This window comes from Serinus canaria, chromosome 6 (genome assembly GCF_022539315.1).
Source record: "Serinus canaria isolate serCan28SL12 chromosome 6, serCan2020, whole genome shotgun sequence".
Lineage (NCBI taxonomy): Eukaryota > Metazoa > Chordata > Aves > Passeriformes > Fringillidae > Serinus > Serinus canaria.
In genome coordinates, this window is record NC_066320.1 from 9,664,016 (window position 1) to 9,691,729 (window position 27,714).

General features: G+C 39.5%; 1 protein-coding gene across 2 annotated transcripts in view; it reads right to left on the minus strand.

The window, feature by feature from the left end:
- The window catches only part of NRG3 (neuregulin 3), a 332,572-nt gene that overhangs the window by 19,072 nt on the left and 285,786 nt on the right, over positions 1–27,714 (minus strand). For both annotated transcript variants that reach the window (XM_050976465.1, XM_018911016.3), the window contains exons 5-6: positions 8,287–8,389; positions 3,175–3,301 (exon numbers count right to left, since the gene is read on the minus strand). In XM_050976465.1, the coding sequence (XP_050832422.1) occupies positions 3,175–3,301; positions 8,287–8,389 (230 nt within the window). The remainder of the gene's footprint in view (positions 1–3,174; positions 3,302–8,286; positions 8,390–27,714) is intronic.

Below are 27,714 nucleotides of genomic sequence, written 5' to 3' on the forward strand. Positions count from 1 at the left end.
CAGGAGCCACCCCAGCTCCTCCTGCCACCTGCATGCTGTGTGAGGGTGCACCAAACACTTGTCTTTCTAGATGGGGATAATGAAAATTTCCTTCCTTTTCCTTATGTGGAGACCTAACTGTTTGCTGCAGCCCTTTAAATATCTCCTGAAAGGAGGATGATCTCTTTGGGAAGGGCTACATAATACTTGGGAAGCCCTAGGTTTTATGCATTAGCTGAAATTAATCTCTATCTCCTGTGTACCTCAAAGATCCTGGATTAAAAACTGGCACATCTCTTCTTGGCTAAAGAATTATAGCAAGATTACCAGTGCATTAGTCTTTAAATCCAAGAGGCTAGAAACCCTAGCAAGAACCACCTAGCAAGAATTTAGGTGTGTTACTGCCAGAATGTTTTGGAAAAGCAGTGGACTTGGAGGAGATTCAGGAAATCCTAGGAGCTGTGTTCAAACAGATATTTATGAATCCTTCTTACAGTACACAGTATTTTTCATCTAATTTGTAGCTCTAAGAAAATACTGAAATTGCTGCTGAGGATAAGACAGGTGAGCACAATTACCAGTGATGAGCAGCAGGACTTCAGAGAGAACACAGCTGTCCTGACAAAATCCACCCCTTGATTTCACTTTTCAGAATCACAGCTGAGCAGAGGCAGGGAGTGGAGGAGATGTAATACACTTGAGTACGGGAGGAAAAATTCTCCACTGGGATTGGTCAAGCTCTTTATGGCCACAAACCACTTGAAACCTTGTCTGCTATACCCTGGGCCTTGGGAAATAAGTTAAACCTCCTTCTAAAGCAACCCATTTGGAAAGATAGATGGGCCCTTGACTAAATATAGCAACCTCTCAGTCAAAAGGTGATGGTTCTTTCAGAATAGTCATCAAGAATAAGGAACCTTGTGCAACTTTTCTCAGGTCTCCACAAAAGCATTCTCCTCTGCAGAAGAAAGAGCTGTGTGAAAAGCCTGAAAGCATCACCAGGTCCATTCAAAAGAAACAAGAGAAAAATCTGGGATAATCTTCTAGGGAAAGACAGAAAGGTGGCAAAAATGGGAAAACTCTCTTGCTTGTAGGGGGAGCACGTGGAGTGAGAAAAGAAACAACTTCCAGCGTTACCTAAACCAAAATGCCAGACTGGAGGAGTAGTCCCCAGAAAGTAAGTGCCCTCATTTATTTATTTACTAGCTCCTGGAAATGAAGAGAACTAGGATTTCTCCCCAGGCCCATGCAGTGACAGCTGCAGATGGGAATCCCATCCAGGCTGCCTGATGCCCTTTCCACCCAGCAGACACGCCCGAGGCAGATCTCTGGTCTCTGAGGGGGAGTCACTCAGCCATTCCTACAAAACACCTTCCCAAAGTCCCTTTTCTGCTGCCTCGCCAAACCCCTGCCCTCTTCCCCCTTCCAATCTGGCAAGTTTTGTAAATATTTCATGAGCTGCCTGCATGCATTCCTGCACTAAAATCTTCCTAACAATAGAAACTGTTATTACACTGTTACACTACATCCTGCACAAGGTCATTCTGTTTTTCTCCCTTCCTATCTTCCCAAAGGGAGAATGCATTAATGGCAAGGAGAAAACAGTTGCCTGCAAACAGCCACAAGGACAAGAAAATGGTGTGTTAATTACCAGCACTCATAATGTCAGGCTGAACAGAAATTAAAACTGAAAATGAAATTTGGATTTAAATAGTAAATATAACGATGGTGTTCAATCTCTGTGTCCAGAATGTATGAACTACTATTTCAGCCATTATGGGTATGGTTGTGGCAAAGCAAAATGACAAAATATTGCACTGAATTACAGTGAGAAAATGCCAAAGAGCATATTCTTAGTGTTAACCAAGGCTTATTTAATAGGATAGAACAAAAGGATCATCATTACAACAACAACCCTCCCAACAGCTCTGTTTTTCAGGGACTAGAAATAATACAGGGCTGAATGAACTGAAAGTGAGGGGAAAAAATTGCACAAGGTTCCCCAAATTGTGATTATGTCAATTTAGTGGAGCTATCTTCTTTCTTGAAAGAATATATTTTTCCTGAATTACGAAGCATTTCATGAGCACAGGAGCACCACAGTGGTGAATACAGAACTTTTAGAGAATACAAGCAATGCTCTCACTGCCTCTGTGTCTTAGCAGGGAAGCTCTGCATACTCTAAAGTGGTTTAAAGGGCTTACATTTATCTCTAAATGAATTGGACGTGAACTAGGAGTGTAGAAGTCTTTGGTTAAGTGGACAAGAGCGCTCACTTTTGCTAAACTCCCACTATTTTGATGGAATCTGGAAAATAAGGTAGTCATTCCTTTAAGCAACCATAAGATACTTTAAAAAAAAAAAAAGGAGTAAATATTTTAGAAAGGTTTTGTATATCTTTTATATTTTCCTATCATATTGCTTACCAGGATCCTTCTTCCAAAGGCTTTGTTCAAAGTAAGACAGTGCTGATTGTATGTGAGCAGTGGAAAGAGAATGACACAAACTGGAAAATATCTTCCTTAGAAAACACCAGGGCTAAATAAATTGGTTGTCTTCAAGTTCCTTATTTCAAACACGCTTTACATATTTCATGATTGTGAGATTGTAATGACTTACATATAATTACATTCAGAAAATGATTAAATATATTTCAAATTTAGTTTGAACAGACTAATTTCTTTCTGTAAACTAAAGTACCTTTAAATAAAGACCCAGAAAAATGAGACCATCTGTGCGGTCTTCCCTTGGGCATTTGTTTACATGTGTAAATTTAGTTCTAGATTTGGAATTTACTCTGACTTAACTGTGACAAATCTCTGTGTTATTTCCTGCAGGTTCATAAATTATTGGAAGGCATGACATCACTTAAGTTCAAGGACCCTCACTACACATACAGACATGTGTGACCTCAGGTGTTGCTGGAAACTATAACAGTAATTTCCACTGCTGAATGCAGAGCTGGGGGGCTCAGCAAAGTCTGCCACAGGAACAAAATGTACCAGGATCCATTGAAAAAACTTTAGAAAAAAATCCCTGCTTTCCATTAAGAGGCCTGAGAGAAAGCATTTTATGAAAGGGATGAGAATTGTGGTTCCCATTGCTCAGATGTTAATAGCAGCATGACGATGTGCTGCCATCAGCAGCAGGAACTCAGCCAGGCTATTAAGTGCTGTAGCTGGCAGGATTACTTACATTTTGCAGCTGGACTTGGCTTTGTGCCATACACTCCGACTTTGCCATCATGCTGGAAGCATTTAGGCTGTAGGTTTTCCTATTCTGAGTTTCTTTCAGCTGTTCGTGGATCTGCTTGGTTTGTTTCCTGCAGAGAGAAATAAAATCCATGTAAGAAAGAGCTCGCTTGATCTTCTGCTAGAGCCATGATACTTTTATAGCCATAACTCCCTTTGTTCAAAACTTCCCTGTGCTGGATGAGCCAGCTGAGCTAATTCACTGATGTCTGATATTCCAATGCAGCCCTTGTTTCCTGACAAGGCTTAACAAAGGGGAAAAAAACCCCTCTCTTGTGTTTTAAAATACCTTCTATTCTCAGATCACTATAATAGTATGCTTGTTGTGCTAGTGCAGAGTTTTGTAAGATCATCTATTGCACATTTAACAATAGCTTGCAAGTCAGTCTGAAAAATAAAAAAGCATTTTGCTCTGATTTGGAAAAAAAGGTTTTGGCAAATAAAACAGGCATTAGCCTCTGCTGGCTATAAAAACTGGTGAAGAATCAAAGATTTCTGCTATAGGCTGATTAGATCTGACCTATAACACATCTGGTATCAAGCAGCTTCTGCTTATATGCTTAAACCTGGAAAAAACATCAGTATGGCCACTGAGAGTATGTTTTTGACTTATACTATAATCCACCCTGTCAGAGCTAGGAATACCACTGGATGAATCCCTTGCATTATTCAGGAGATAACTATACTGTTAACAAAGACTTTCTGTTTCTGCCACACTGTATTGAGTGGAAGTGACAAAGAGTTTTTAAGTTCTGTACATGAAAGAGGATTTGAGACAGCAAACTTTAAATATTACTTTTATCTTCTGCAAAAAGTTATTTCAGCTGGGCAAAAACTGTTAGCAAAATACATTTAAGCTATATTATCAATTTCTTTTTTGTTTTTTTTTTTTTTTTTTTGGTGATAAGCTACATTGTCTAGGACTATCAGCTTTAAAGCTTTAAACAATGATGAGCAAAAACTTCACAATACCACTTTAATTGTTTCCTTCCCTGCTTTCTTCCTCTCTCCACCAGAAGATGCATCTCCAGCAGTGAACCTACAATGGCCTTGGAAACAACCCAGGAATGTCAAGGACTCAACCAATAGCAGCATTTCATTATACCAGCAGCAGGTTTGGGATAGCAACTGGTGCTGAGCCAAATTTCCAAAGGAAGTTTTTTCTGGCAAGTATTTATAAGAGATAAAGAAAATATGGCCTTTCTATGCTGAAATTGGAATTTTAGCAAAGCAGCTTCAGCTGCATTTTGAAAAATTTCTGGGGATTTGATTTTGGAGACTCTTATGACATCATTAAGCTTGACAGGATCTTGTGTCAGATAGTGAATTTGACACTGAATGAAGCATAAAATTAACTTTAATTTCTTATTCACAGTGGAATCTTTGTCTACTGCAGGAAGGTATCAGAAAGCAGAGGAAAATGACTTATGTGTTCAGTGGAGGGGCCTGTGAGAGAGGACAAGTTCCCTCAAAATGAAACTAAGTGGTGAGAAGTAGCACAGTTCAGATATTCAGTTTTAATAATATATATTTCTTGAGTCCCTTAGTTTTGGTTCAGTATGACACAATGTAAGCATTTGTTTAAATTCAATCAATTGTAAGTACTGCTTGGAAATATTTGTTGCAGGTCACAAGCCTTAACAAATCCAGGACTCTAAGCACCTCTTAGGCTTTCTACCTGCATCCCATTTTGAAACAAATGGTAAGGAATGAATTTATATTGTAAGCATGTTACAAATATGAGTGGCATGTTTTGAGTATTGCTAGGAGCTCATAATTAGTAAAATCTATGAACAGAGGTAGGTGAGGAAATTATTTCTCAAAATAATTTCACAAAAATGTTCAAGATTTTCTTTAGCCAAAACTGGTAAAATTAAAACTGGAATAATCTGAATAATAGATATATAATCTGAAGGAATATAGTGTCAAATCAAATTAGTCAGTTGAGTCTGAAACACTTATTTTTAAAATGTTTTTAATATCCACTAATTTTTGAATCCAATGAAACCGAACAATTCCATTTGTGAAATGTCCAAATGAGCTCCTCAGCTTCTCATAAAATTCCAGGGGAGAGTCATAAAAGCAACCTGAGCATTTTTAAGAACAACTCTTTTCTGACCAGCTAGATTACATACACTGAGGAAATCTACTCCTGTGACCTACTGGAAAACCACCTCTTGCTTGGTCTCCAGAATGGTTTTGGAATCTTCAGGAATTTTTTGCATGACTTTAGGTAAGGTATGAACAATGATAGTGAAACATGATCACAGCATCAGATTTTGGGAACCTCTCATACACATGCAAAATGATAACTTAATCAGGAAAACAACAAAACAATTTTTTGGATTTATTTATAAAAATACATAGAGTTGTTTCTATATTTATAAACAGGTGTAAGTAAACTGCAGAAATTCAGTCTCATTACTGCAGTCTTTAACATTACAACTGAAATTCCTGAAGGTAATTTGCTGAGAAAAACAATCCAATCATTAATTTCCTTTTATGTTCATGCAACCTAACATTAATATCAGGTTTATGCATATTCATTTGGCCAAACTATGGGATGCACAGCTATAAAACTAGAAACCATTAATAATTCAAAGTTACTTGCTGATTAATAAATTTATTTTATAAGTTTTGTTTTCAAAACAAATGGGCCTTATGTGTTCTCCTTTAGAGTTATTTGGCAATGAAGTGTTCTTACTTCAGCAAGAAATAAAGTCACTAGTCATTTGTAAAAGTCTAAGCTGTAAAGGGCAGCCCATTACTGTACTCTTCATCTGTTGCTAACACTTCCTGCACTTTCTTGATTAACCTAAAAGGAGTAATTGGAAGGGCACAGAGTTTAATTATAGTCCTAAACTTTCTCAGATTGAATCTATTTTAAAAAAGGACTTTTAATTCAATGGCATATAGGGAAGTGCCTATTTCTAGCAGCTGGTATCACAGAATTGTTGGACTAAGTAAGTCAGGATCTTCATGGAAACTTCCCTCTTAATGGGTGCACTATTCAGAACTTCTATATCTGTTAGCAATATTCTAAATTTTTGTACATCAAATGAAACCCCAAGATAACCCCCATGCAGGAGGAATGCTTTGATAATTCTTAAGCACAGTCAGGGTCCATATGCCTGATAAAGAAGCTCCCAAAAACCTGCTGACTCAAAGCTAACATATGGTAAGTGTTGAGGCACTTCAAATTTGTTGGGTTTTGCATCCTTAAGGCAGTGGCCAATGTTACATTTACAATTTACCTGGGCTCCATGAGACCCAGTCTAGGCACTCTTATTTCCTCTTTGGGCAGCACCAGATGGAGCCCCAGCCAGGGTGCTAGGGACTGATCAGCCTCCCTTGTCTGAGGCCTCCTGACTCAACCAGAGGTGCTCATTTTCTCCTAACTTGCCAAACTTCAGTTCCCAGAGTCTGGCACCAGCGCACTTCAGCTCTTCTCAGTAATCTTCATGTTTATTATGCAGACAAAGCCCCAACCCCAACCTGCTCCTGAGTTATGATGCACTATTGTCCTGTAAGCTCCTCTTTCAAGTGTTATTTCCACTCATTATTTTCAGACTTAGCTCTCCTCACCACCTGATCAAAGCCAGGGTGTTTTGCAGGCTGTTCCAACCCAGCTCTCACCTGTCCCTACAGCAGTGCAAGACCAGGAGGGGCACTGTGAGTAACAGGGGGGCTTCTAATTCTCAGTGTGCTCAGCCACTGACTGCACATTCCTCCTCCTGACAATCCCCTCCTGACTTTCTGAAACTCTCCTCATCAGCAAAATCCTCAAGCCTTTGCAGGGAGATTCTCACTCACTCTTTCTTCTAAGATGTGCAGATCTAAAATGCAGGACGACATTCCTAATGGCAGTGCCAGAGTGCCTGTCTCTGCTCACATCTACACTACAAGGAAGGAGGTGGCTGGGAGGAACTGTCCTGCCAGTCTGTCCTTCCCAGCTGGCATCACTGTCACTCTGGGTGTCCACACAACAGTTAAACAGAATCCCTCTAGACATCAGAATAATTTAGAAAAATCGTGAACCGACTCAAATCTCCACTCATGGCCTACTCCTGAAGTCTGAGGGGAAGAAAAAGGGGTAAAAAACACCTGGTGATTCCACCTCCCCCCCCCACCCCCGGATAGAAAAGTAAATTTTAATTTTTTTTCTAAATAAAACCTAATCCTCATTAGATTTCCTACACGCTAAAATAAACTCTAGAAAGAGGGATTCAGATAAACATCCAAACTTTTAAATAGTGCCATCCTTCACATTTTTGATGCTCAGCCACCCTGACTACCCTCATGCAGGTATGTTTTGATATTGATTTGTGTTTTCTCATTAAATCCAGCTGGAACAGGAATGAAGGATGACCCCCATACAGAACATATTTATTGATATAGGGGCACTGACAAGCATGTCATGTATCTGCTATGAGGTTTTTGCAACTCAGATTACACACATAACAATAAATATCATAAAATAATATTCAGTTGGGAAGATAAAAGAATAGAGTGGACAATATTTCACTTGAAAATAGTTTAGTCCAGATGATTTCACTACTTGAATAGGTCAAAGTGCTTCTGTGTTACAGACATTCATATCCATCTTCATCAACAGGCTGCTGCATTGCTACAGGTTACAGATATCTGCAGAGGACTTGTTTCTGCATTTCTAACTTTTGTTCTCAATATAGAGAAATGGACAGTCAGGCATATGAAATGAAATGCGAAAAGGAGATGGCATGTTTAAGCTATTGTTTTCAGAAGAGCAAAGTAATTATTGCAGTGATGGTAAATGACACAAAATTATTACTGTCAAAAAAAAAAAAAAAAGAAGTGGGTATGACACAATCTATTCTTTTGTGGTATCAGAAAATAGAAAGAAGAACACATATTGCTCCTGTTTATGTTTTGGGGAGGACTTAGTGCAGCCATGGGGAGCTGCTGTAGCCAGACCAGAGATAACAGCAACTTCAAAAGGAGAGGAGAAGCTGAAGAGCTGTAAGGCTGTTAAAAGGACAGCAGCTAAACCCCAGACACAGCAGAGGAAGGCTCTTACTTTGTTTTGAAGTAGAAGGCTGCACACAGCATGCCCACCACGACGATGCCGAAGACGATGCAGGCGATGGACAGCACCTGGCGCTGGTACACCTCCTCGCTCTCTGTGGGCAGCAAAGGCACGTTAGGGAGGCACAGAACACACCTGCCAAAAGGGAGCTGCAGCACCTCAGGGCTTCCTAATAATGCACAGATTCTTGGAGGGCTGGATAATTCCTCCACAGAATGGGTGCTTCTCTGAACCACCCCCCTTCCTCTAGTAAGGTTCATGCAGCTGTGCCCTCCTTGGAAGTTGAAGAAAATGGCCCCAGTACACTCTGAGAGAGACATAATCAGGACAGTTTAATCTTTTCTCTGCCCTACATGCTGTTTTTCAGCTTTTCTTAACAAAGATTTTACCATCAATAGGATAAAGAGCCCTGTCACCATGGAGTTTTTCTGGCTTAAGAACAATCAAGAGCTCTTCTAATGTCCCACAAGAGTCAGAGTTCTCCTTTAGCAACCCCAAAAATATAAGGGGTTTTTTATTCGACTGGTGATTACAACGCCTTACTCCCATGTCCTGAAGCTTTTGCAAAACATGCAAAAAAAAAAAAAACAACCATAAAAAACCCCATAAAAAATCAACTCAATGAACTTGCATGGAACCCAATGACTATTTTGCTATGCAGCATCAGATATTGCTTTGATAGGTGTTTGTTCTTTAAAAAAACAGATTTTCTTTATAAATCTCATAATATTCTAGATAACTTTAAACCAGAAACAGAATGAAAGTAAAAAAAAAAATAAATAAAGAGAAAAGCTAAAGAAATAAGAGAAAACCCTCATTGATGACAGCAGACAGGGGCTGATAAGCAACTGGAGATTCCCACATTCAATTCAACAGCTCCTTAAGTGTTATATTTTATGTTTATTCTTCCAACCACTTTTCTAGTTCAAAATGTGAACATGCCAAACAGATTGCTATTCTTAAAGATCAGTTTCTCCAAACATGCAATGTGCAAACCAGTATTTTCATCCACAAAGTCCAGGTGGAAAGCCAACAGGTGGGATTATCAGAGCACAGTAGGAGCCCTGTATGCTGACCAACCCACATCTCCTTCCCAGGCTGGAGCTCCCAGTGCAGGCACCCCCACTGATGGGAACACCAGGCTCACATGTCAAGTAGGGGCAGCAGCTCCAAATTTGTAACTCTCAGGTTCCTAACTGTTCATGTTGTATGAAAACACCAAGGTAAATCTAGGCAAATCACTAAAGACTACATGCCCTAATCAGTACTAATTAATAATTTTTCAAGAATGATTATCACAGTGCTGTTACTAAATATGTGAATCTTAAACACAAGCATCTGTCTCTTGTAAGACCCAGTTATTATTTTGTAAGCTATTAAAAAGAAAATTACAGTATCAAATCTTGATTTTTTAATTACTCTACTTGCTCTCTCAAACATCACCACAGTGATCTAAGATACAAAATATCCTCAGCCTCTGCTGACATTTCCCCATCATTTAAATTTGAAATTCTAAAAATTGTACTTCTAAAACACTATCTTAAAAATAAAAAGAAGCAAATAGATTTTTCACCTGTCTAAAATATAACTGAAGAAATTGGAATTCAAAAGGAAATTCTGTTCACATTGCACTAAATGTGATTCCAGTGCAGCTTTAGGCCTATTCCTCACTGGGAGGCACAAAATCTGGATCTAGACAGTAAATCCTTACTGGCACTGAACTAAATGTTTGGGGTTTAATGTCTCCTGTTTTGTTTTATTTATTTGCTTGCTGTTAAAAGCATTTGTGAAAACACAGTTACCCAGCTTCCACTTCCACAGTAATACACAAATCTAACAAATTTGAATTCTTACACTGATGTAATCACACTGAAACTCATTCAAAAACTCTTCATTTCAGCAATTGTTAACCTGTTCTGCCTGAATACTGATGTCAGCACCTACTGCCTAAGCTCCAACTAAACCATACATAGTTATGAACTGCAGTTTCACTCAAACATTCCATATAAATAACAATTAAAAAATTTGTTCATGAAAATAAATTGATTTAAGTAATGTGTGCACTAGGCTTAATTTTAATTTTCTTTCAACAGAAGTCCTCATTAAATACTTTATTTTTTCTCTTGCTAGTTCTTTTTGAGAAACTGGGAGTTTAATACAGCTATGCTCTTTTGTCAGTCCTGAATAGTGATCACTGCCTTGTTAAAGATGCTTTAGAACAAGCCTTTCCAGGATAAAAGCAATTCAGAGACCAGACAATATTATCTTGCTAAAACAACTATGTGAAGATTGGAGTCTTTTGTGCAGTCAGATTAATCCCTGTCACCAGCTTTCAACACGTGCTGATCAATATTTTCTTTCCTTTTTGTTTACTTTGTACAGTGCATATTTAAAGAAGAACTTATTGATTACCCGAACTCCATTTCTCTAGACACCTTTGTTCATTTTTTACATCCTGTAAATATTTATATATGTATTGGATTCCACCGTTTTTTTGTCTCTAACATCTTTAAATATAATCAGTTTGGCATTCTCAAATCTTCTGCACTGGCTTTATTTAAAATTCCCCTTCTTACTAAGAGCAATGCAATCTGTCCTTCTCTGCCAACTACAAAGGTCTCCTCATGGTTGCCTGGATGAACCTCACTATTGTGCTAAGCACAGGCAACACAGCTGAGACAAGGAGCATCAAAAATGGCTTGAATCTGGGGGTGGCTGTAGCCAAGCACTGCAAAGCTCTTGGGCCCTCAGAAACAGAACAGAAACCTGGAGAAATTCAAAGTGTATAAAAGAGAAGCACTGCAAATTCCTTCTCCTTCACTCAAGGATTTGCATCAGCTGGTGCATGCACGTATTTACTGAAACTAACTTCCCAAGGTAAACTAAAGTGTGACTGAAATGATAAGTCTCTCCTTATTCACATATATTCATATATTCCTTGTGAAGTACATCACCTCAATTACAGTCTGTTGAAATAAATACTCTTGGGAGAGGAATCCTCATTTAATGAGCAGCCAAGAAAATATTTCTGCTAAAAACCAAAATATAAACTGCCATGGATATTCCTGGATAATCCACTGGAGGATTAGGATTACAGAACGTGAATTTCACCAAGCATTCAAATTACAAAAAATACACAACCTCTACTGAGAAAAATACAACCACAGTGCTGAAAAGTAATGTAGTAAACTGTTCAGATGCAGACTATTTGTTTAATAAAAATTATGAAAAGAAAGATCTTCTCAGAACATAAGACAAACTCACAGGGAACATGGTGCCTGTAGCAAGGCTGAGCTCCCAAGGAAAGTCCCCATGCACTGTGTGCCCTGTTACAGGTGGAGCCCATTCTGAATTATGCTACTGATTGTTTCTTATTTTCCAACCTGCTACAAAGCTTTCTAAGCTTATCTCACTCCTTTGCTGCTATTATGAAACACAAAATGACTACTGGTGACCCATTGCTCACAGCACAGTTAAATTTCACATACAGGACGAAAAAACAGTACATGATATATTCCAGGTACTGGGGGTTTGGGCTTTTTAATTCTCTTGCTCTTTAAAATTTACAGTCTGTACCCTGTTTGCTTTATGCACGTGGAAAGACCCACTGAAGCATACTTATATGTCTTTAGAGGTTTAAAAAGTGTAGGATGGACACATTTTTCTCATGACAATAATTTCTAAAGAATATGGTAGTTTTTTTATTGTACAAAGCTGAAATTGTTCTCTTCTTTTTGGCTTTATTATAAAAGGAAGAATGCTGGTAACAGGGTCCTTGTGTAGGATTATAACCATATTACTGAGGAAAAAAATTAGTCAATTAAAACAGACTATATTTGTCAGCACCTAAATCCACAATATCACAACTAGCCATAATCACTGGATCCTCTGGTTCTATTGTGTATTTTGAGCTGAAATGTCTTTGAAAGGGATTTCAAATATGAAGAACAGCATTGTGCAAGTGGCCTATACAAAACAATAACAAAACAAAAATAGTAACTTTCCCCCTTGAGCTTATTTCAATGGCTTTTGAATAAAATCTCAATATGGTCACAAGCCTCACAGAGAATAATTACTGACTATTCAAACCAAGCCAACTGAGAAATCACGACATTTACCATACAAATGCATTACTTAACCTTTGCTCTGTGAAGAAAAACCCCCCATGAAAATGAACAAAGGTGCAGATTAATTTTTATGCTGAAATTTTAGCTCCTAGCCCAAAAAGCACAAACCCTAAGAGCACTCAGCACCCCCTTCCCTTCCTCACTCCCTTCTAAAAGAGCCCTCTGCACTACTGCAGGTAACAACACGCTACAAACAAATATGGGAAACCCTTTATCTTGTCATTGGTGCACATGAAACCCAGGAGCTTTCCATGTGCACAGAGCCAGCTTTTCCTCAGCAGATTACAGGGCAGCAAACAGGCAGGGCTTTGGAGGTTTTTAGGGTTTTTCTTTGTCCCCATGCAAAAACTGAGCCATGCAGAGGCAGTGAATTGGGTGCTGTGACCTCAGTGCCACACATTTGGCATTTCCCTTTATGCCCTGCCCATGCCTTTCCTGCCACACCTCAATTCCACATGGTATTGGAATATCCTGCAGAGCCAGAACCTCATTCTGAAGTGAACCTCAAAAGTATCATTTGGCACTTCAACTTTCTTTGGTGTCCAGCAGCCTCAAAGTGCCACAGACAACAATGAAGGAGGACTACATGGAAACCTCATCCACAATATCAAGATTATCAATAAAATACAGATTCCCATAAGATAAAAGAGAGTAGTCAAAACATGTTTCTCAATATAGGTAGATTTATGTGTGAGAAGTACTGAACTATATACAGCATTCTAAATTTAATTCATGAAGAGAATAAAAAAAGCCTGCATGTTCCACAAAATCTGTGATTGCCTCAGCATCAGACATTCCACTCTCCCAAGAGTTTTCTCTGATCCTGCACTTGCAAAAACCTACTGCACAGATTCTCTGCCATATGCTGTGGCTTGTGCTAAGGCAGAGAGAAACGGCTGAGGTGCTACAAGGAAGGCACAGTTCACACATTTCTTCTTTGACCTTGAGTAAGCCAAGACCCTTGTTCTTTCTGTAACCACAAGGATATTGCCTCTTCCATTGCAGGGATGAACATGACAAAATGCAATATAAACATATTAACCTCTAAAGAAGATTTTGTAAATACATAAAATAGATAAACCCACCCCACACAACTCTGTTTCAACATCTTTAAGGGCATATGGATTACTTCACATAAAATATCATGGGTTTTTTTAAGTCTCAGCTACTTTTAAAAGACATGGAATTTTCTTCCTTAAGACTTTGGTCTGTCTGGGTAGAATTTCCCTTTTAAAAGGGATTCAAGACTCTTAGGAACCAGAAGCAGAAGTTTTTATCTGCTATCGTTTACAGAGAGGACAGAGTCAAGGTTAATTGCAGAGATTCCCATCTCAGACTGGAAACAAAGCAAGCTGACTTCTGCTGGCAGAAGTTCATAAAACATTTCACAGTTTTCATGGTGATTCTTTCTTGGGAAGAACTGTTAGATAATTCTGATTGTAACAAAGATGAACAAAATAATTTTCTTCTACTAGTGGAACATCCACAGCACAAGGATTTCAATGAATGCAAAGTGAAATAGAATGCAGCCCATTATATATTACAACTGTAAGATATTTACATTGTTTGACTTTTGGCATTTAACACTGGTGAGATCATTTCCTGCATACACAGAAGACAGAAAAGGAAAGGAAGACTGTTCAACATGTCTGACTGAGATGTTGATTCTACAGCATTAATGCTACACTGGCACTGGTTTTGCATGAGATTAGAAATGAAGCAATGACTTAGGTGTAATCACTCATCATGGAAAAGGATACAAAGCTATGGGCTGTACTCTGAGGCTGAGCTCTCAATTTGGTGAGTGAAAGGTGAATTCTCAATCAAATGTAATGGAAAAAATATCCTCAAATAAAATCAACTGAATGCTGAAGTGTTACCTGCAAAAAAACCCAAACAATCAAAACCCCAAACATACAACCTTACACAGGTCTATGGCTACAGCAGGAGTGAAGGTGCCAAAATCCTTAGTAAGTACTACTTGTTATAAAGTGAAAATTAGATTAGCACTTTTAAACACCAAGATCTTATTTCTGAAGGTAAATTAATTTTAATTTGGGTATCCTAAGAAACTATCTTTTCTGTTTATCTGCAGGGAACTTGGGATTTGTGCCAGCTACCTCCAGAACTCAAATCTAACAAACTCTCAAAGCCATATCTAAGTATATTCACTGCAACATATTAATTAAATTTTAGGCTTGAAACAGCCCCATAGGAAGCTAAGGGATGAGAGGTAACATTTTCCTTTTAAGAAAAAATCTTGTTACAAATTCTTTTGTATTGACAATTTACAAGTAAGACAAACCAATTCTATTACAAACTTTATCTATTTTCCTTTTATTTCCAAGATGGATAAGGTCAGTCACTAACCAAATTCACTCCCTAAATCTCATCAGTTCTGTGTGTGAGTGCTAATTTTCCTTGCTGAACAATTCAGTTTTAGAATTTATTACAGCAATTCTAAGTTTCTCCAAGACTTTCTACTGTTGCAAAAAATACTCCCAGTATGCCAACCTGTAGTACATTTCTATTGTATACTAGTAAGAATTAAAATTACATATGAACCTTTCTTTTTTAGCCTATTAATTTTTGATACAATCTGAATATACATGTTTTAACTTGAGTTTTCTAAGTATCCAAGTATTTACCTTTCTAAGAGAAAGACAAATATGAAGGCCATTCTTTCTCCCTCCCCAAACTTAATTTTCAGTGTGGATATAAGGGAAAAAATTTATCTGGGTAACAGAGGCTGACAGCTAAAAAAATCTATGGTGATATTTTAGACAATGAGCTCACTAAACAAACTTATGATAAAAGGGTAAAGCTGTCTAAGACTGTGATCCTCTGGCAGTAATCTTCCTGCCTGATGGCTGCCTGCACTTTTGCTGATGTGTGAAAGGGATAAGCAGCTAAGAAACAGCCCCTTAAGGAGCAGAAGTCCCACAGCAGAGAAACTTGATAGCTGGTGGAGAGAAAAAAAACACCCTAAATTATCTGAAACATTTGATTTCTATTTTACATTAGTCCACGGTTGAGGACATTTCTACTAAAATGCATCAGGGCACTGAAGAAATGGTATCATAGTAATAGGATGTGAAATTATGGGCCAAACAGCTAGACCTGGACAAGATGAACTCTTGCCCTAATCACATTTGAAAGCTTGCAGATCTGAGATAGAAAGTTAAAGATTTGTGCAAGGTCCTCCTTGGCTACAAGGACTGCACATGGCCCTGAATGCTGTGGTACCCCAGCAACGAAGTTGTAGCAGAGAAAAGCAAAGAGCAGCTCTTGGCAGAAAAAGCAGGGAAGCAGCAGGTATTTTCAAGGAAACTCTTTCCCTTCCCCCCAAAACAACCATCATGTCTAAAACGGAGGGGGCTGGCACCCCACAGAGCACTTCTGGGTTTTTGTCATCTATGGTTCAGTACAGAAGGGCAGAGGCCAAAAATGACACTCATCCCTAAGCCAAACAGACCAGCTCAGTTATAACTCCATGAGCCATCAGCATTTAGCTCCACAAGCAGCCTGGCACCTACTGGTTTCTGAGCACAAAAAGCTCTGCCCTGGCTACCAAAAATGAAAATTAAATAGAGATTGAGAACAGCAAGAGGAATTAGACAGTGAATACCAACAACCAAAACTTTACAGCACAATGAGGCAGAACAATTTCCCCCCTTATTCTTCCAGAGGGAAGAAACTCTGGAACTCAATATCCCCTCTCTGTGTGTGCTTTTGCTCAAGAGAGAGCCCTGCTGTCAGTGCTGTGTGAGTGCTTCTCCTGGCATGGTGAATGAGGGGAGCAGGGAGAACCCACCATGGACAGCACCAGCAGCAGTGACCCATGCAGCCACCAGAAAAGGAATGGCAATGGAGTAACACCAAAGAAACCAGCTGCAAAAGCACACTGAAAGAAAATTCCAGTGGAACAGCAGGAGGGTTTTTAAACCTTTTCAGTGCTCTCCACGTTTAGGTGTGCAATGCCCCTTGCCTGCTAAAATTACTAGCTACTGGTTTTAGCTGGGACAGAGTTAGTTTTCTTCCTGCTTGCTGGTACAGTGCTGTATTTTGAGAGTTATGTTGGTAACACCCTGATGTTGCAGTTGTTGCTAAGAAGTGCACAACACTATTGAACCTACAGTTAAACCCACGTGAGGGCTAGGTACTGACACCTCCAAGTTAATACCTGAAACTTCATCTACTTGGTCTACCATCAAGTCTTTATGTCACTTTTGCTCACTGAAAATCACAGCTCCGAGCATCTCCAACTTCTACTACACATCTTAGGGATGCAAAAAACTTCAAAGCATAAAGAACAAAAGCTTAAAGATTGAAAAATATTAGAACAGTATGGTGATTTGTTTTTTAACTAAATAACATTTTTTCCAGAAGGATTTTGTTTTAGTGAAGTTGCTTTCCCAGTGCTTAGGTCTCCACATCCATTCTTGCCTCAATTATTTGCCAGGTCCTAGAGACCCTTCAAACCATACATTTCCCACAGGAAGTATTATTCATGGAATTGGTAAGGCTGGAAGGGATCACTGCTGGGGTCACCTGGTCCAGCCTCCCTGCTGAAGCAGAATCATCACAGCACAGGATTGCCTCCAGCTGGTTCTCTTGCTCACTCTGACAGAACATGTGAGCCTCACAGTTCTGTATGACAGCCTGAAGTGTGTGTGTGTGGGAAATGGTGTAGTATCCTGCTCCAGAGTGATGACTCACTCCTTTTCCTATCTTAATTTTTGGCTGCTTTTTGGCACTTCTCAACATCTTCTTTAAGTCTGTTACCTTCCCTTCTTGTCCTTATTTTTCATTCTAAATCTTATAACCACACACAGTTCTGCACTTTTAAAATGTCTTTGCCAACGTATTTTTCCCCCACCATCAGTACAAAAAAATCTTCCAAAGGGAAACTTCCATTTTGCCTTCATCCTTCTTGCACTGTGACCTTCCATATCTGCAAAATCCATGCTGAGCTGAGCTTTCCAGCTCTCTGGCCCTTGTCCAGCCATACTTTGTGCTGGTTGCTGGAGGAACCATAGGGAAGGATATTTAGATACAAACTTCCTGCACGAGTTACTGCCGAGTTTGTCAAGGTTCCTTTAGGATCTATACATTTACACAGGGGTCAGTCCAAAGACCATTAAGTGCAATAGGCCCTGGAGAAGAGACATAATCATTTTATATATAATTCCTTCATAGTAGTTTCTGAGAAGTTTATTCCATAATAATATTATGCTTTATAAAGCAATAGCATTCTTTAATTCTGCTTTAGTAATTCCTTAGCTGATGAGGGTTGGTATTCCTACGATCCTAAGCATCACTAACACATAATATAATAACATCCTAATTTCCCAGCTGATGTTTTATTTCATCTCAGAGCTTGCATTGCTCCTATCAACAAAGCCCTGTCATTGGAATTTCTCCCAATATCTTGCTCAATTGCTGGTATTGAACATTCCACTCAAATCTCAAGCTAACCTCAGAGCTGCCAAAGTGTATTTGACAGTTACTGTTGATGGCTACATTGTCAGGAGCTGGCAGCAAGTCAAGCAATATCATAATTAAGTGCCATTTCTTTTGACTGCCACTCTTTTAACCAGGGTGGGTTATGGATTTTTTTTTTTTTTTTTACGAAAATGTGGCGAGAGCAGTGACAGAAAAACCACAGAAAATGATTGTTAATAACTTGAAACATATTTTGCTTTTCATGCACCTAAACAGAAAAGATATGTTCTGCCTGGAGGGCTCTGGAGGGTGAGGACTCAGAGGGCAAGGACGAGGGCTTAGTCGGATGCAGAAAGATGTGACAAGGGACACTGTGTTCCCACTGAAGTACTACAGTTCTGAACAAGACTCTACAGGCACAGGACTATGTATTTAGACACTGCCTCCTTTTTGTTCCAAGCCTCACCTTCCCACAAGCCAGCATTCAGGGATGGATGTGACAAAAGGAGAGAGACTGACAGAGTGTCCTTCACACAGGGTGGAGTGCCAGTCTGTGCTCCCCTTGCAGCCACCTCCACTCTCAGCTCCCAGCTTTGCGGAGGATTGAAGGACTGGATACCTTTGTGCACATTTCTTGTTCTGCTGATTTTTCCCTGCCTACTCCATGAGCCAGTGGAACTTTGAGACAGAGATCTGGCTTGCTGTGCTCTGTCCCTCACCTTGTCCCAAAACCTCCCCTCCATTCAGGTCCCCAGCACAGAAAGCACACACTTGCTCACCACAACGACTACAGCACTCAGGTCCAGGCTGGACAAATGATCAGAGGGAAAACCAGACTGTGGTGGCAGAGAGAGAAAAGTAAACATGGTGCCTGTCAGCAGCTACACTCTTCCTTTAACCCTGCAGTCTTGCTGCCAGCATGAGGACAACGCCCAGCTGCTCCCAGCGAGCCAAGGCAGGTGCTCAGAGGCTCCAGTGCAAGCAGCAGAGTTAAGGCAGAGCGCAGCCCCAGCCCCCAGAACGTCTAGCAGGATGCTCCCAGCACTCACCCACCTGGAGGGATCTGCTCCATGAGCTTGGCAGTGGCTGCAGGCTGGCAGCAGCTGCCAGAGCTGAGCTGCTCAAATGCCAGCTTGTCTGGGTGTGTGACTGCTGGCACTGCTGTCTGTGAGCCCCACCGCAGCCCTGTGCTTCAGCAGGACTGAAGGAGGGCATTTCAACCTTCTGCAACTGACACATTGCATGACATCAATAACACACCCTAGCTGCATTCCCAGTTAAAAGAAAGTTCTTACAGTGCTTGAGAGCACAACAATTACTCGTTCTTGTACTCCTCTTCCTGGCCTCCCAGCCAGGAAACCCAATTTATAGTCCAATCTCTCTGTATTAGGTGGATTTTGAACACGTGCAAATTGCAGCTCAAAGGGATACAAACACATGCTTAAAGGCAAGCAGGTATATGTACAAGCCATGTAAATGTTGTACTGTCCCTCAGGAGAACATTAACTTTGGCCACTCTCTCCTTTACTAAAAATACACATTTTTTACTAATAGCATTTTAAATTTCAAAATCCCTTACATGGGCTGATTTTTTTTTTTTCAAGAGAGAAGCACAGCAATTGTCAGAACAAATCCATAAACTTGCCGCTTCAAAAGGACGCATGGTTATAGGAAATCATACAGTGTAACACAATTTCTTATAATCTACAGAATAGTAAGAAATGAAACATAGCAACAGGAAAAGTATTTTCAGAATGACACACATAATGACTTTAAAGCTAAAAGTGACTTAAAAAATAAAATAAATACCAAATTATCTCTGACCCTGTGGAGTTTATTGAGAAGACGGAGCCAGCAGTGCAGGGCAGAAGGAAAAAAACAAGACAATAACTGAGACAAGTTTCCCACTGGGTGTGAGGAAGAACCTCTCCTCAGACAGCTTCCTCTCAAGGGCCTCCCCATCCTCATGGCCTCCCTTGGACACTCTCCAGCAGTTTTATGTCTCTCTCATACTGTGGTGCCCAAATCTGCACACATCACACCAGTGCAGAGCAGAGCAGGACAATCACTGGAGGGTTTTGGCACTCAACTAGTTGACTGTGGAGCTCCTGAATTATTTTCTGACTGCATGAAAGGGAGCAGCTTTACAGAGTCACTCTGTGGCAAGCTAAAGGACAGATTACACCAACGTCAAACCTTTCCAACAAAAGCCTGTCTGGTGGCACCAGTAACAAACATTTCTCCACAGACTGCCTGGGTAGGTCTTACAAGCCAGAAGCTGTCATACACAATAGTGATTCCAACAGCACAGGGCAGCTTCTGATGTGCTGTGTAACATTTCTGATCATGATTTTTATCTAAAAAGCTGCAAATGGAAACGCTGTGCCAGAAGCAAGCACTACCTCTGGTTCATCTCAACATTTTAACACAAAGCTCACTTTGCCAAGCAGTAATGGCCAAGTGTTTTTCTGACTCATGCTTTACACAACAGCCCTTTCTGCATCCCTCAGCCTCACATCTTTTAAAAATATTCACATTACTTTCTGTGGCAGTCATGATGGACAGCTCATAGCTAGAGGTCCTGAGCCTTGAACAAACACTGCTGAAACACCACAGCTCTGAGTACAGCTTAATAAAAAGAATAAGCAGACTTGAAGAGGCTGAAGAGAACAACTCAAACAAAAGCAGCTGAATAGCAATAACCTGGCCCACTTGGGCTTGCCTGTGACCCAGTTTTCCTTCCTGCCTGGGTGAGACATGTTTTGAAGAGCTGGGGTAGCACTGAGAGACCGAGGGCGGGCTGGCAGCGAGGCAGGAGGCAGAGCTGCTGCACTGCCCTGAGAGCAAAGGGGGGAAGAACACCAAAGAACAGACTGCAGAACGTGCTGCTCCAGTCCCAAGGCCATGGACAAAGTGTGAGAGTTCATGGAGATGTCCTTATGGTTGCAACTGAAATTCCACACAAAAAGGCTTCCCTGCTGGCCAGCCTGATGCCTCTGGCTCTAATGCATTGCTCTCTCCCCTACATCTGAAGTTACTAATTTTAAAATGAGTTACTTTCATATTTTCAGCAGCTTTAGATAGTTATGTCATCAATTCAGGAAAAATCCAGTTTGCAAAATTATCAAGAAAGCATTTAGGCAAAATCTCTGCACATCTTAACTGTCTTTGAAGTTTTCCTTTGCTGTCAGGTGATGCAAAAGCCAAAGAAAACATACTGCAATTCCACATTGCTCTTCATAAATCCTCTTTGAAAGCTCCTATCTGTTTTGCCTCTCTGAACAGGAATAGAGAGGAGATTCCTTCAGATGACCCCTTTCTACTCATCATCTTAGGGGTATCCATCTTATATCAACTCTAAGGAACAATCTGAAAACAACATGATTCTTCGAGTTGCCTACATATTGCTACCATCAATTTCATTTTTAACAATATTGTCAGAGAATGCAGAGATGATATGCAAAAGTGGTAGCTATGAGCTAAGATAAATGAGCTTAATAAAATGTTCCTAAGGATTTACAGATTCCTCAGGTGCTAGCAATAAATGAGACATCCATTCTCAGCTTAGATATATTTTCCTCTAAACTAGCTTCATTTATACATGTGATCTATATCAGAAATATGTATAAATATGTCTTTATACTATGTCAAAAGTATGGAAACCCTATTCCAGAACCTTCCAGACTAACATTCTTCAGCTCCCAATTCTTCTCCCTTGCAGCTTTTATTAAATTTTACTAGGTATTTTCACCTTGTTTAGACTCATGTTTGAATTGGAAACATTTAAGAAGTATTTTTTTAATGGATTAATCTGTGAAGTCCACCTGTGAGGAGTCTTGCACAGAGTAAATCGAGAATTTCTAGAAATAGTGGAACTGATTCTGGTATACTTTGCAATATGCAAGAAAATTAAAGAGTCAAACCAGAGTAGAAGCACAAGAACTGTCATTCAGGTGTGAGAAGTCCTCTTATATTTTGTCTCAAATAGCTCTTATTGAACCAAAAATCAATTCCCAGGTATTCTTGACGGGCACAAAGAACATCAAATGTTCCAATAATGCAGAATTAGATCTTATAAAACACAGACAAGAGAATCAACTCCCACCCGTGTGGTCCTACAGGCAAAGCCTTCATGGATCACACCTATTGGGAAACAACAGATTTCAGCTCACTAAGAGAATTTTCACAAATGCAGCTGCACTATTTGCCTGAAGGAGATATTTTCCCAGGCAGAGGCTTGTGAATTCTCTAACCAGACATTTTACAAGGAATCAGAAATGCTGTCCAGGATGCTCTCTGAGTACAAGGGTTTTTTATGACCACCTGTTTCCTGCTCCAGGTTTTATTGTTATCTGTCTCACAATGGAATTATGTTCTAAGTCATTCCTCCCCTAAACTTTTTTGGTTTTAACCTTTTGAGAAAAACGGGATCATACTCCAGATATTCTGAAATGAGCCTAAATTTGCACAACTTTATGAGCCAAACTATGCCCTGCAATGATTTCTGACCTGTATTAGTTGAATTTGCAGAGAGAACCATGACTGGCATCTCCATCAAATGCAGTGGATTTCTCCAAATTCATCCAGTCATTGAGGCCATTTATGGGATGTTGACCTTCAGTAAGTGACTGTGTTCAAGTGTGTAGTTTTGCTTCAGTGGATTCAAAACCATTGAATTCAAATAATTAAAAAATTATTTAAGAAGTAATTTTGGGGTAACTCTTGCAGTACATTTGCAGCTTGCTATCAGATATATCACATTTTTTAATAAAGACCGTATGAAGGCTTAAAAAAAGATATCCAAGACCTATTTATGGTAACCAAGGCCAAACTGTTGAAAAGAGCCCCAATTATTTTTAATAGAATAATTTCATGCAACTGAGAACAGTTTACTCCAAAAGTTTTGTGACCAGCATAGAGAGGAGTTACTGGCTGATTCTTCTCACTGAAGTCCTTCTCACAAAAAAAAAAAAAAAAAAAAAAAAAAGATTTAAATAGTTGAGAAAGATACAGGGATTTTTCAAGAGTCCTTGAGTTTTACTCAGTGGATAAAAGCAAAACAAATTGCAGTGAAGGCTGTCATCATTTCCCTACCAGGCAGAGAATAGCCACAATGCAGAAGTAGAAAAGGAACTCTGGAAATGCTTCTGAAAGAATCTCTGAAAAATTAATTTCCAAAACTTTATGACTAACATCCAATAGCACAAAGATACGTGAAACACTCTCCAGATGCAAGATCAAAATCACCCAGGACCAAACCTTACCCTTTTAAACTTTCTAGCTTGGTGCTGGGCTCAGTACCAGGTAACTCTTCCAGAGTGCCTGGGAAAGGAAATAGAACAGTGAAATCATCCTCCCATCAGGGTGTTTTCAAAGTCTGTGCAAATCCTTCTGAACCCTGTTGCTACCTCAACTATCTTGTTTAAGCTCGTGTGGTCTATGTGCTGCAATTGCAAACACATGCTAGGGTTCTCCCCAAAGCTTCCACAATGGTTAAAGAAAATTCAGATCTTGTTAATAAATCTTCAATATGAAATGGGTTGAAATTGACAGAACAAGTTTGTGGCTGGCTAGGTACAAGTGATATAAAGCCCTCTCCCATGAATAATGGAGCAGAAACATCTGACATAAAGAAATGCATGCATGTGACATAAAAAAATACTATAAAAAATTTTTAGCCTAAATTGTAGAAATTCTTACCATGCATTAAAACACAGAGCTGTCTGAGTGAAGTGCCAGGGTAGGAGAAGTTTACACAAATGCTACACTGGGAACATTTGGCTTTTTGATGCTATTTCTGTGATGTTACACATTGATTACAACTTTTTTTCACTAATGTGGAGCAATTATCACTAATAAGCAAGTGAAATTATTTGGGAAATGCAGATAATCAATTTACCAGGTTTACCTGCAATACATGGTGAACCACTTGGATTGTATTAAATAGCTTTTTCCTCTGTTAATTGGAAAAAAAAAAGTGAGCTCCCAATCCCTACCTCAATATTAACCCAAAAGAGGGCAAAACCTGAGTTCATATCTTTTACTAAAATTGCTCTTTACATATACTTAGAGATACTTGCTGTCTCATATCCTAATTATTTTTAACTTAACAGTTATTGCACTCCGGTAAGAGATGCATCGATGCATCTCCTTCATCTCCTTCCTGTTTCTCTCTTTTTTTTTTTTTTTTTTTGAATGCAAATCCCTTTTCCAAATTGGATATTAATTTGTATGACCTGATCAATATTTTTTGAGGAGCAGGTTGATTAACTCAGATTGTGTCAAAACATTTGACTGAAGAAAGGAGTGAATTGACTTCAGTTGTATCAACAGAACTAAAATTCACTCTGTCTCAATGTCTACCCTGCAACAGATTTTTTATCTGCCAAGTCCAAGACTTGGTTTCCCTCCCCAAGCAGGTGATTGTCAATGGCACATGATTAATTCCTCAATGGAAATAAATGCCACAAGACCAGTGACTGCCATCATCCTGCTGCTACTCCACCTGAACAGAGTTAGGAGGAACTCAGCTGATGAGCAGACAACAATCAGTCATGACTTAGGGAGCGCTGCTTTACACTGAGGACTTCACTTAAAACTTTATCCACTGAGCTTCAACTAAGACACCATTCTGGTAGCATGAGCAGTGGCATCTGATTAGCCCAGTTCTGGTATTTTTAACACAAATCACTGTGGTTTTTTTTTTTTCTAACAGCCAGCTGGATGTAAGAGAATGCAACAGAAGAAGCGAGGATTTGAGATTATAGACAGAAAACACACACACACACACAAAAGGTAATTATGTTCTCTGAAATTTTACTCAACTGCTGCTAATGGTAGGAGCAGTCTGGACACAGCTATTGTCCAGATCACAGCCAGGGTTCACTGTTCTTTGTTAACTCCACTGAATGGCAGATTTTAGTACCTCTGATGTGGGGAATTGCCTCAAGCCAAGTAACCAGTGAAAGATGGACACTCTCTGGTTTATGGAACTTTTTAGTAAGCCTTGGCAAGTGCTATCTATCCTAATCCTACCAATAATGCAGTTGATAAAGATCACAATATTTAAAGCTCTGTGGAAGGCACGGTGACAATAGTTAAAAAGTCAGAACTGGTATTTATGTAAATTATTGTACCACACTGGAACACTACATCTTCAGAAAAAAATTGCAAAGCAAACAAGCCTACCCTCCTTCCCAAGAAATTAAGATGTAAAACTTCAAAGCTCCAGAACTTTTCACTGTTAAGAAAAAACCAAACAAGCAAACAAGCAACAACTGGTGAAAGTGTTTAGCTTTGACAGTTAAGATGAGATTTTTCAAGGAGCCTAATGAATGCTCCAGCTGCATTTTGGATTAAATTAAGTGGCTAATTTATGTTGTGCTTCTTTGTTAGCTGCTAGTGATGGGCAAGCCCAGCAGCATGGATACAGAATGGCAGTAATGGACTTGGCCTGACATGATTTTTCACAAGTAAATGAGGCTGGGGACAGCCCAATACTGCTGTCACTTAAAGCTGTATTAAAGTGCCTGACATGGGCAAGTTTAACTAAACACTGAGATGGCAGCTCCCAGAGTGATCACTGGGAGTGTGTGGTTAGGAATGGCAAGATTCAAACCAAAGGAGCTCTGTTCAGCAGCAGAAACTCCAAAACCAGCCAAAAGACTTTTAATAAAATTACCTATTAACTTCCTTTCAAATAATTATATCTTCTCAGATGCTCCTGGGGTTTATTTCTTCCTTCACAAAGCAAACTGCTCTCCTTACTCTTTGCAAGGCTTAACAAAAGAGACTGAGTAGAAATGTCAAAGTCAGTTTTTTTTCAGACACCTTGTTTCCCAGTTATGGCTAAGACTTCCATGCTGAATAAAAAGAATAAATGATAGGAAATAAAACATGAAAGTGAACTGCAGGCACTGTGCTTGTTCCCTTGATCAGATTCTTACTCCAAAACAACAAACCTGAGAGGAAAATATTGCACTCCTGCTATTACCGGATCAGTCTGCATCTTCTATTTCAGTTTGAGGTCAAGACAGATATAAATCTCTGTATCTGCAGTGTTGAACCCTCATTGTCTGAACAACACCTGACAGTTCACACAATAAACTCTCAGGAGCACTGAACATGTATTGTGCCCAATGTCCTGGACTCTCACTCAGGCTCCCACATGCTACATAAAGCAAATGAACAGCTGAAAGGATCTGAAACATTTGAGGAAAAGCAGTAATACATTAGTCTTTCCACCTCAAGCTCAGTGGGTATTTGCTGGGATGTACTTCACACAGATAGTTTCAAGTTCACAGAAAGCTGACTAGCAGATAAAAGGCCCTGATAACCTTCAAAGCTCTGCATTGCTGTTGAAAAATGCTCACTTCCCACCGAAGTCTCCAATGGATTAGCAGCTTTGTGGTGGACGAGCCCTCCCCACAGACTTTCATTATATTTCATAGTCACTTAAGCCTTTTCCTAATAAAAAGACAATGCCAAGGGTGAGATTATTAAATACCCCAAAGTTAAGTTGATAACAGTTTAATTAAATGTTGCTCCCTAACAACATTTCTGGCACGGTTCTGGCAATAAAAAGGAAAAGTGAATGTTGCAATTGCTCGCTTCGCTTTTCCCATGACAGTGCCTTTCAGAGCAGGCTGCAGAAGGTCTCATTACATGACATGGTAGCTAAATTCAGGTTTACACTGAGCACAAAGAATTCATTTTAACTTTGAGTTTGGTATGGAGAAGACTGAATGATCAGATTTTGTCTGCTGCTTTTTAATTAAAATAATAGGGACAGGTCCTCCAAGGGAATAAGCAAGCCCAGCTCAGTTGAAGGGAGTATTTTCCAAACCTTCCCTTAAAGTCAACGGCAAAAACTTCCTATTAAATCCACACTGTGCTTTCTGTGGAGATGCCCATCTCTGTACAGAGGAAGTTCATGGCATTTATAGGCAAGATTCATTCACTTAATCAAGACAATAAATGCACATTTCTCTTCTGTAGTTATGCTTTTGGCTGTTGCTTCATTCCTTCATGCTGCAAGTAATGGCTCTGACTGCCACAGCCTTGCTTTCACCCTACAAGTCACCTGTGATGGATGAGCAGCTAAATGGTTTCCTAATATCTTCTGTGTGATAACTTCTTCTAGAGTGCTATATTTTTTATATACTATATTTTTTCCATATGTAAGCCAACTCTGATTCAACTTCAGCTTGGACATTTTACTTTGATAAGGGCTTGGGGTCAGTGCCTCATCATCTGCTGTTGTTGAAGCAGGCAGTGTGTGACATGTACCAAAACATACAAAACATCAGCTATTTTCCGTGGAAGACATGGAGAGGAGTGATTAATTTTACATTGCCCCTTAAAACTGGACTGCTCTTATGGCTGTGAATTATATGACACAATAATTGTGTCTGTTAAAAATCCATACATCCTTTTAGTAAACTTTCAGCACAATTAACCCTTACAACACCCTAAAATGAGGATACACTTAGATTGTGTTAAATGAGTAGTACATGAGGGTATATAGGAGTTTTACCAGGGCAAACTGGATTAATTAAACTAAATTAAAAAAAGTCATAATGTCACAGCAATTACATAAGGAAAAAAAATATGAGTTCATTTTCGAAAATAGAAACGTCAATAAAAATATGGACAGGGAACACTTGATCGCATGAGAAGGAAAATTAAATAAATCCCACTGTGACACTTTGCCATGGTACATTTACTAGGCAATGTAAAAAGCCATGAACTCTGACTCAGACATCCCATATCACACACAGAACAGCCAGAGAAAACATTTCTCACGTCTGCAAAAGCAGCAGTTGGCAGCAGTAGTTCATGGCATCAT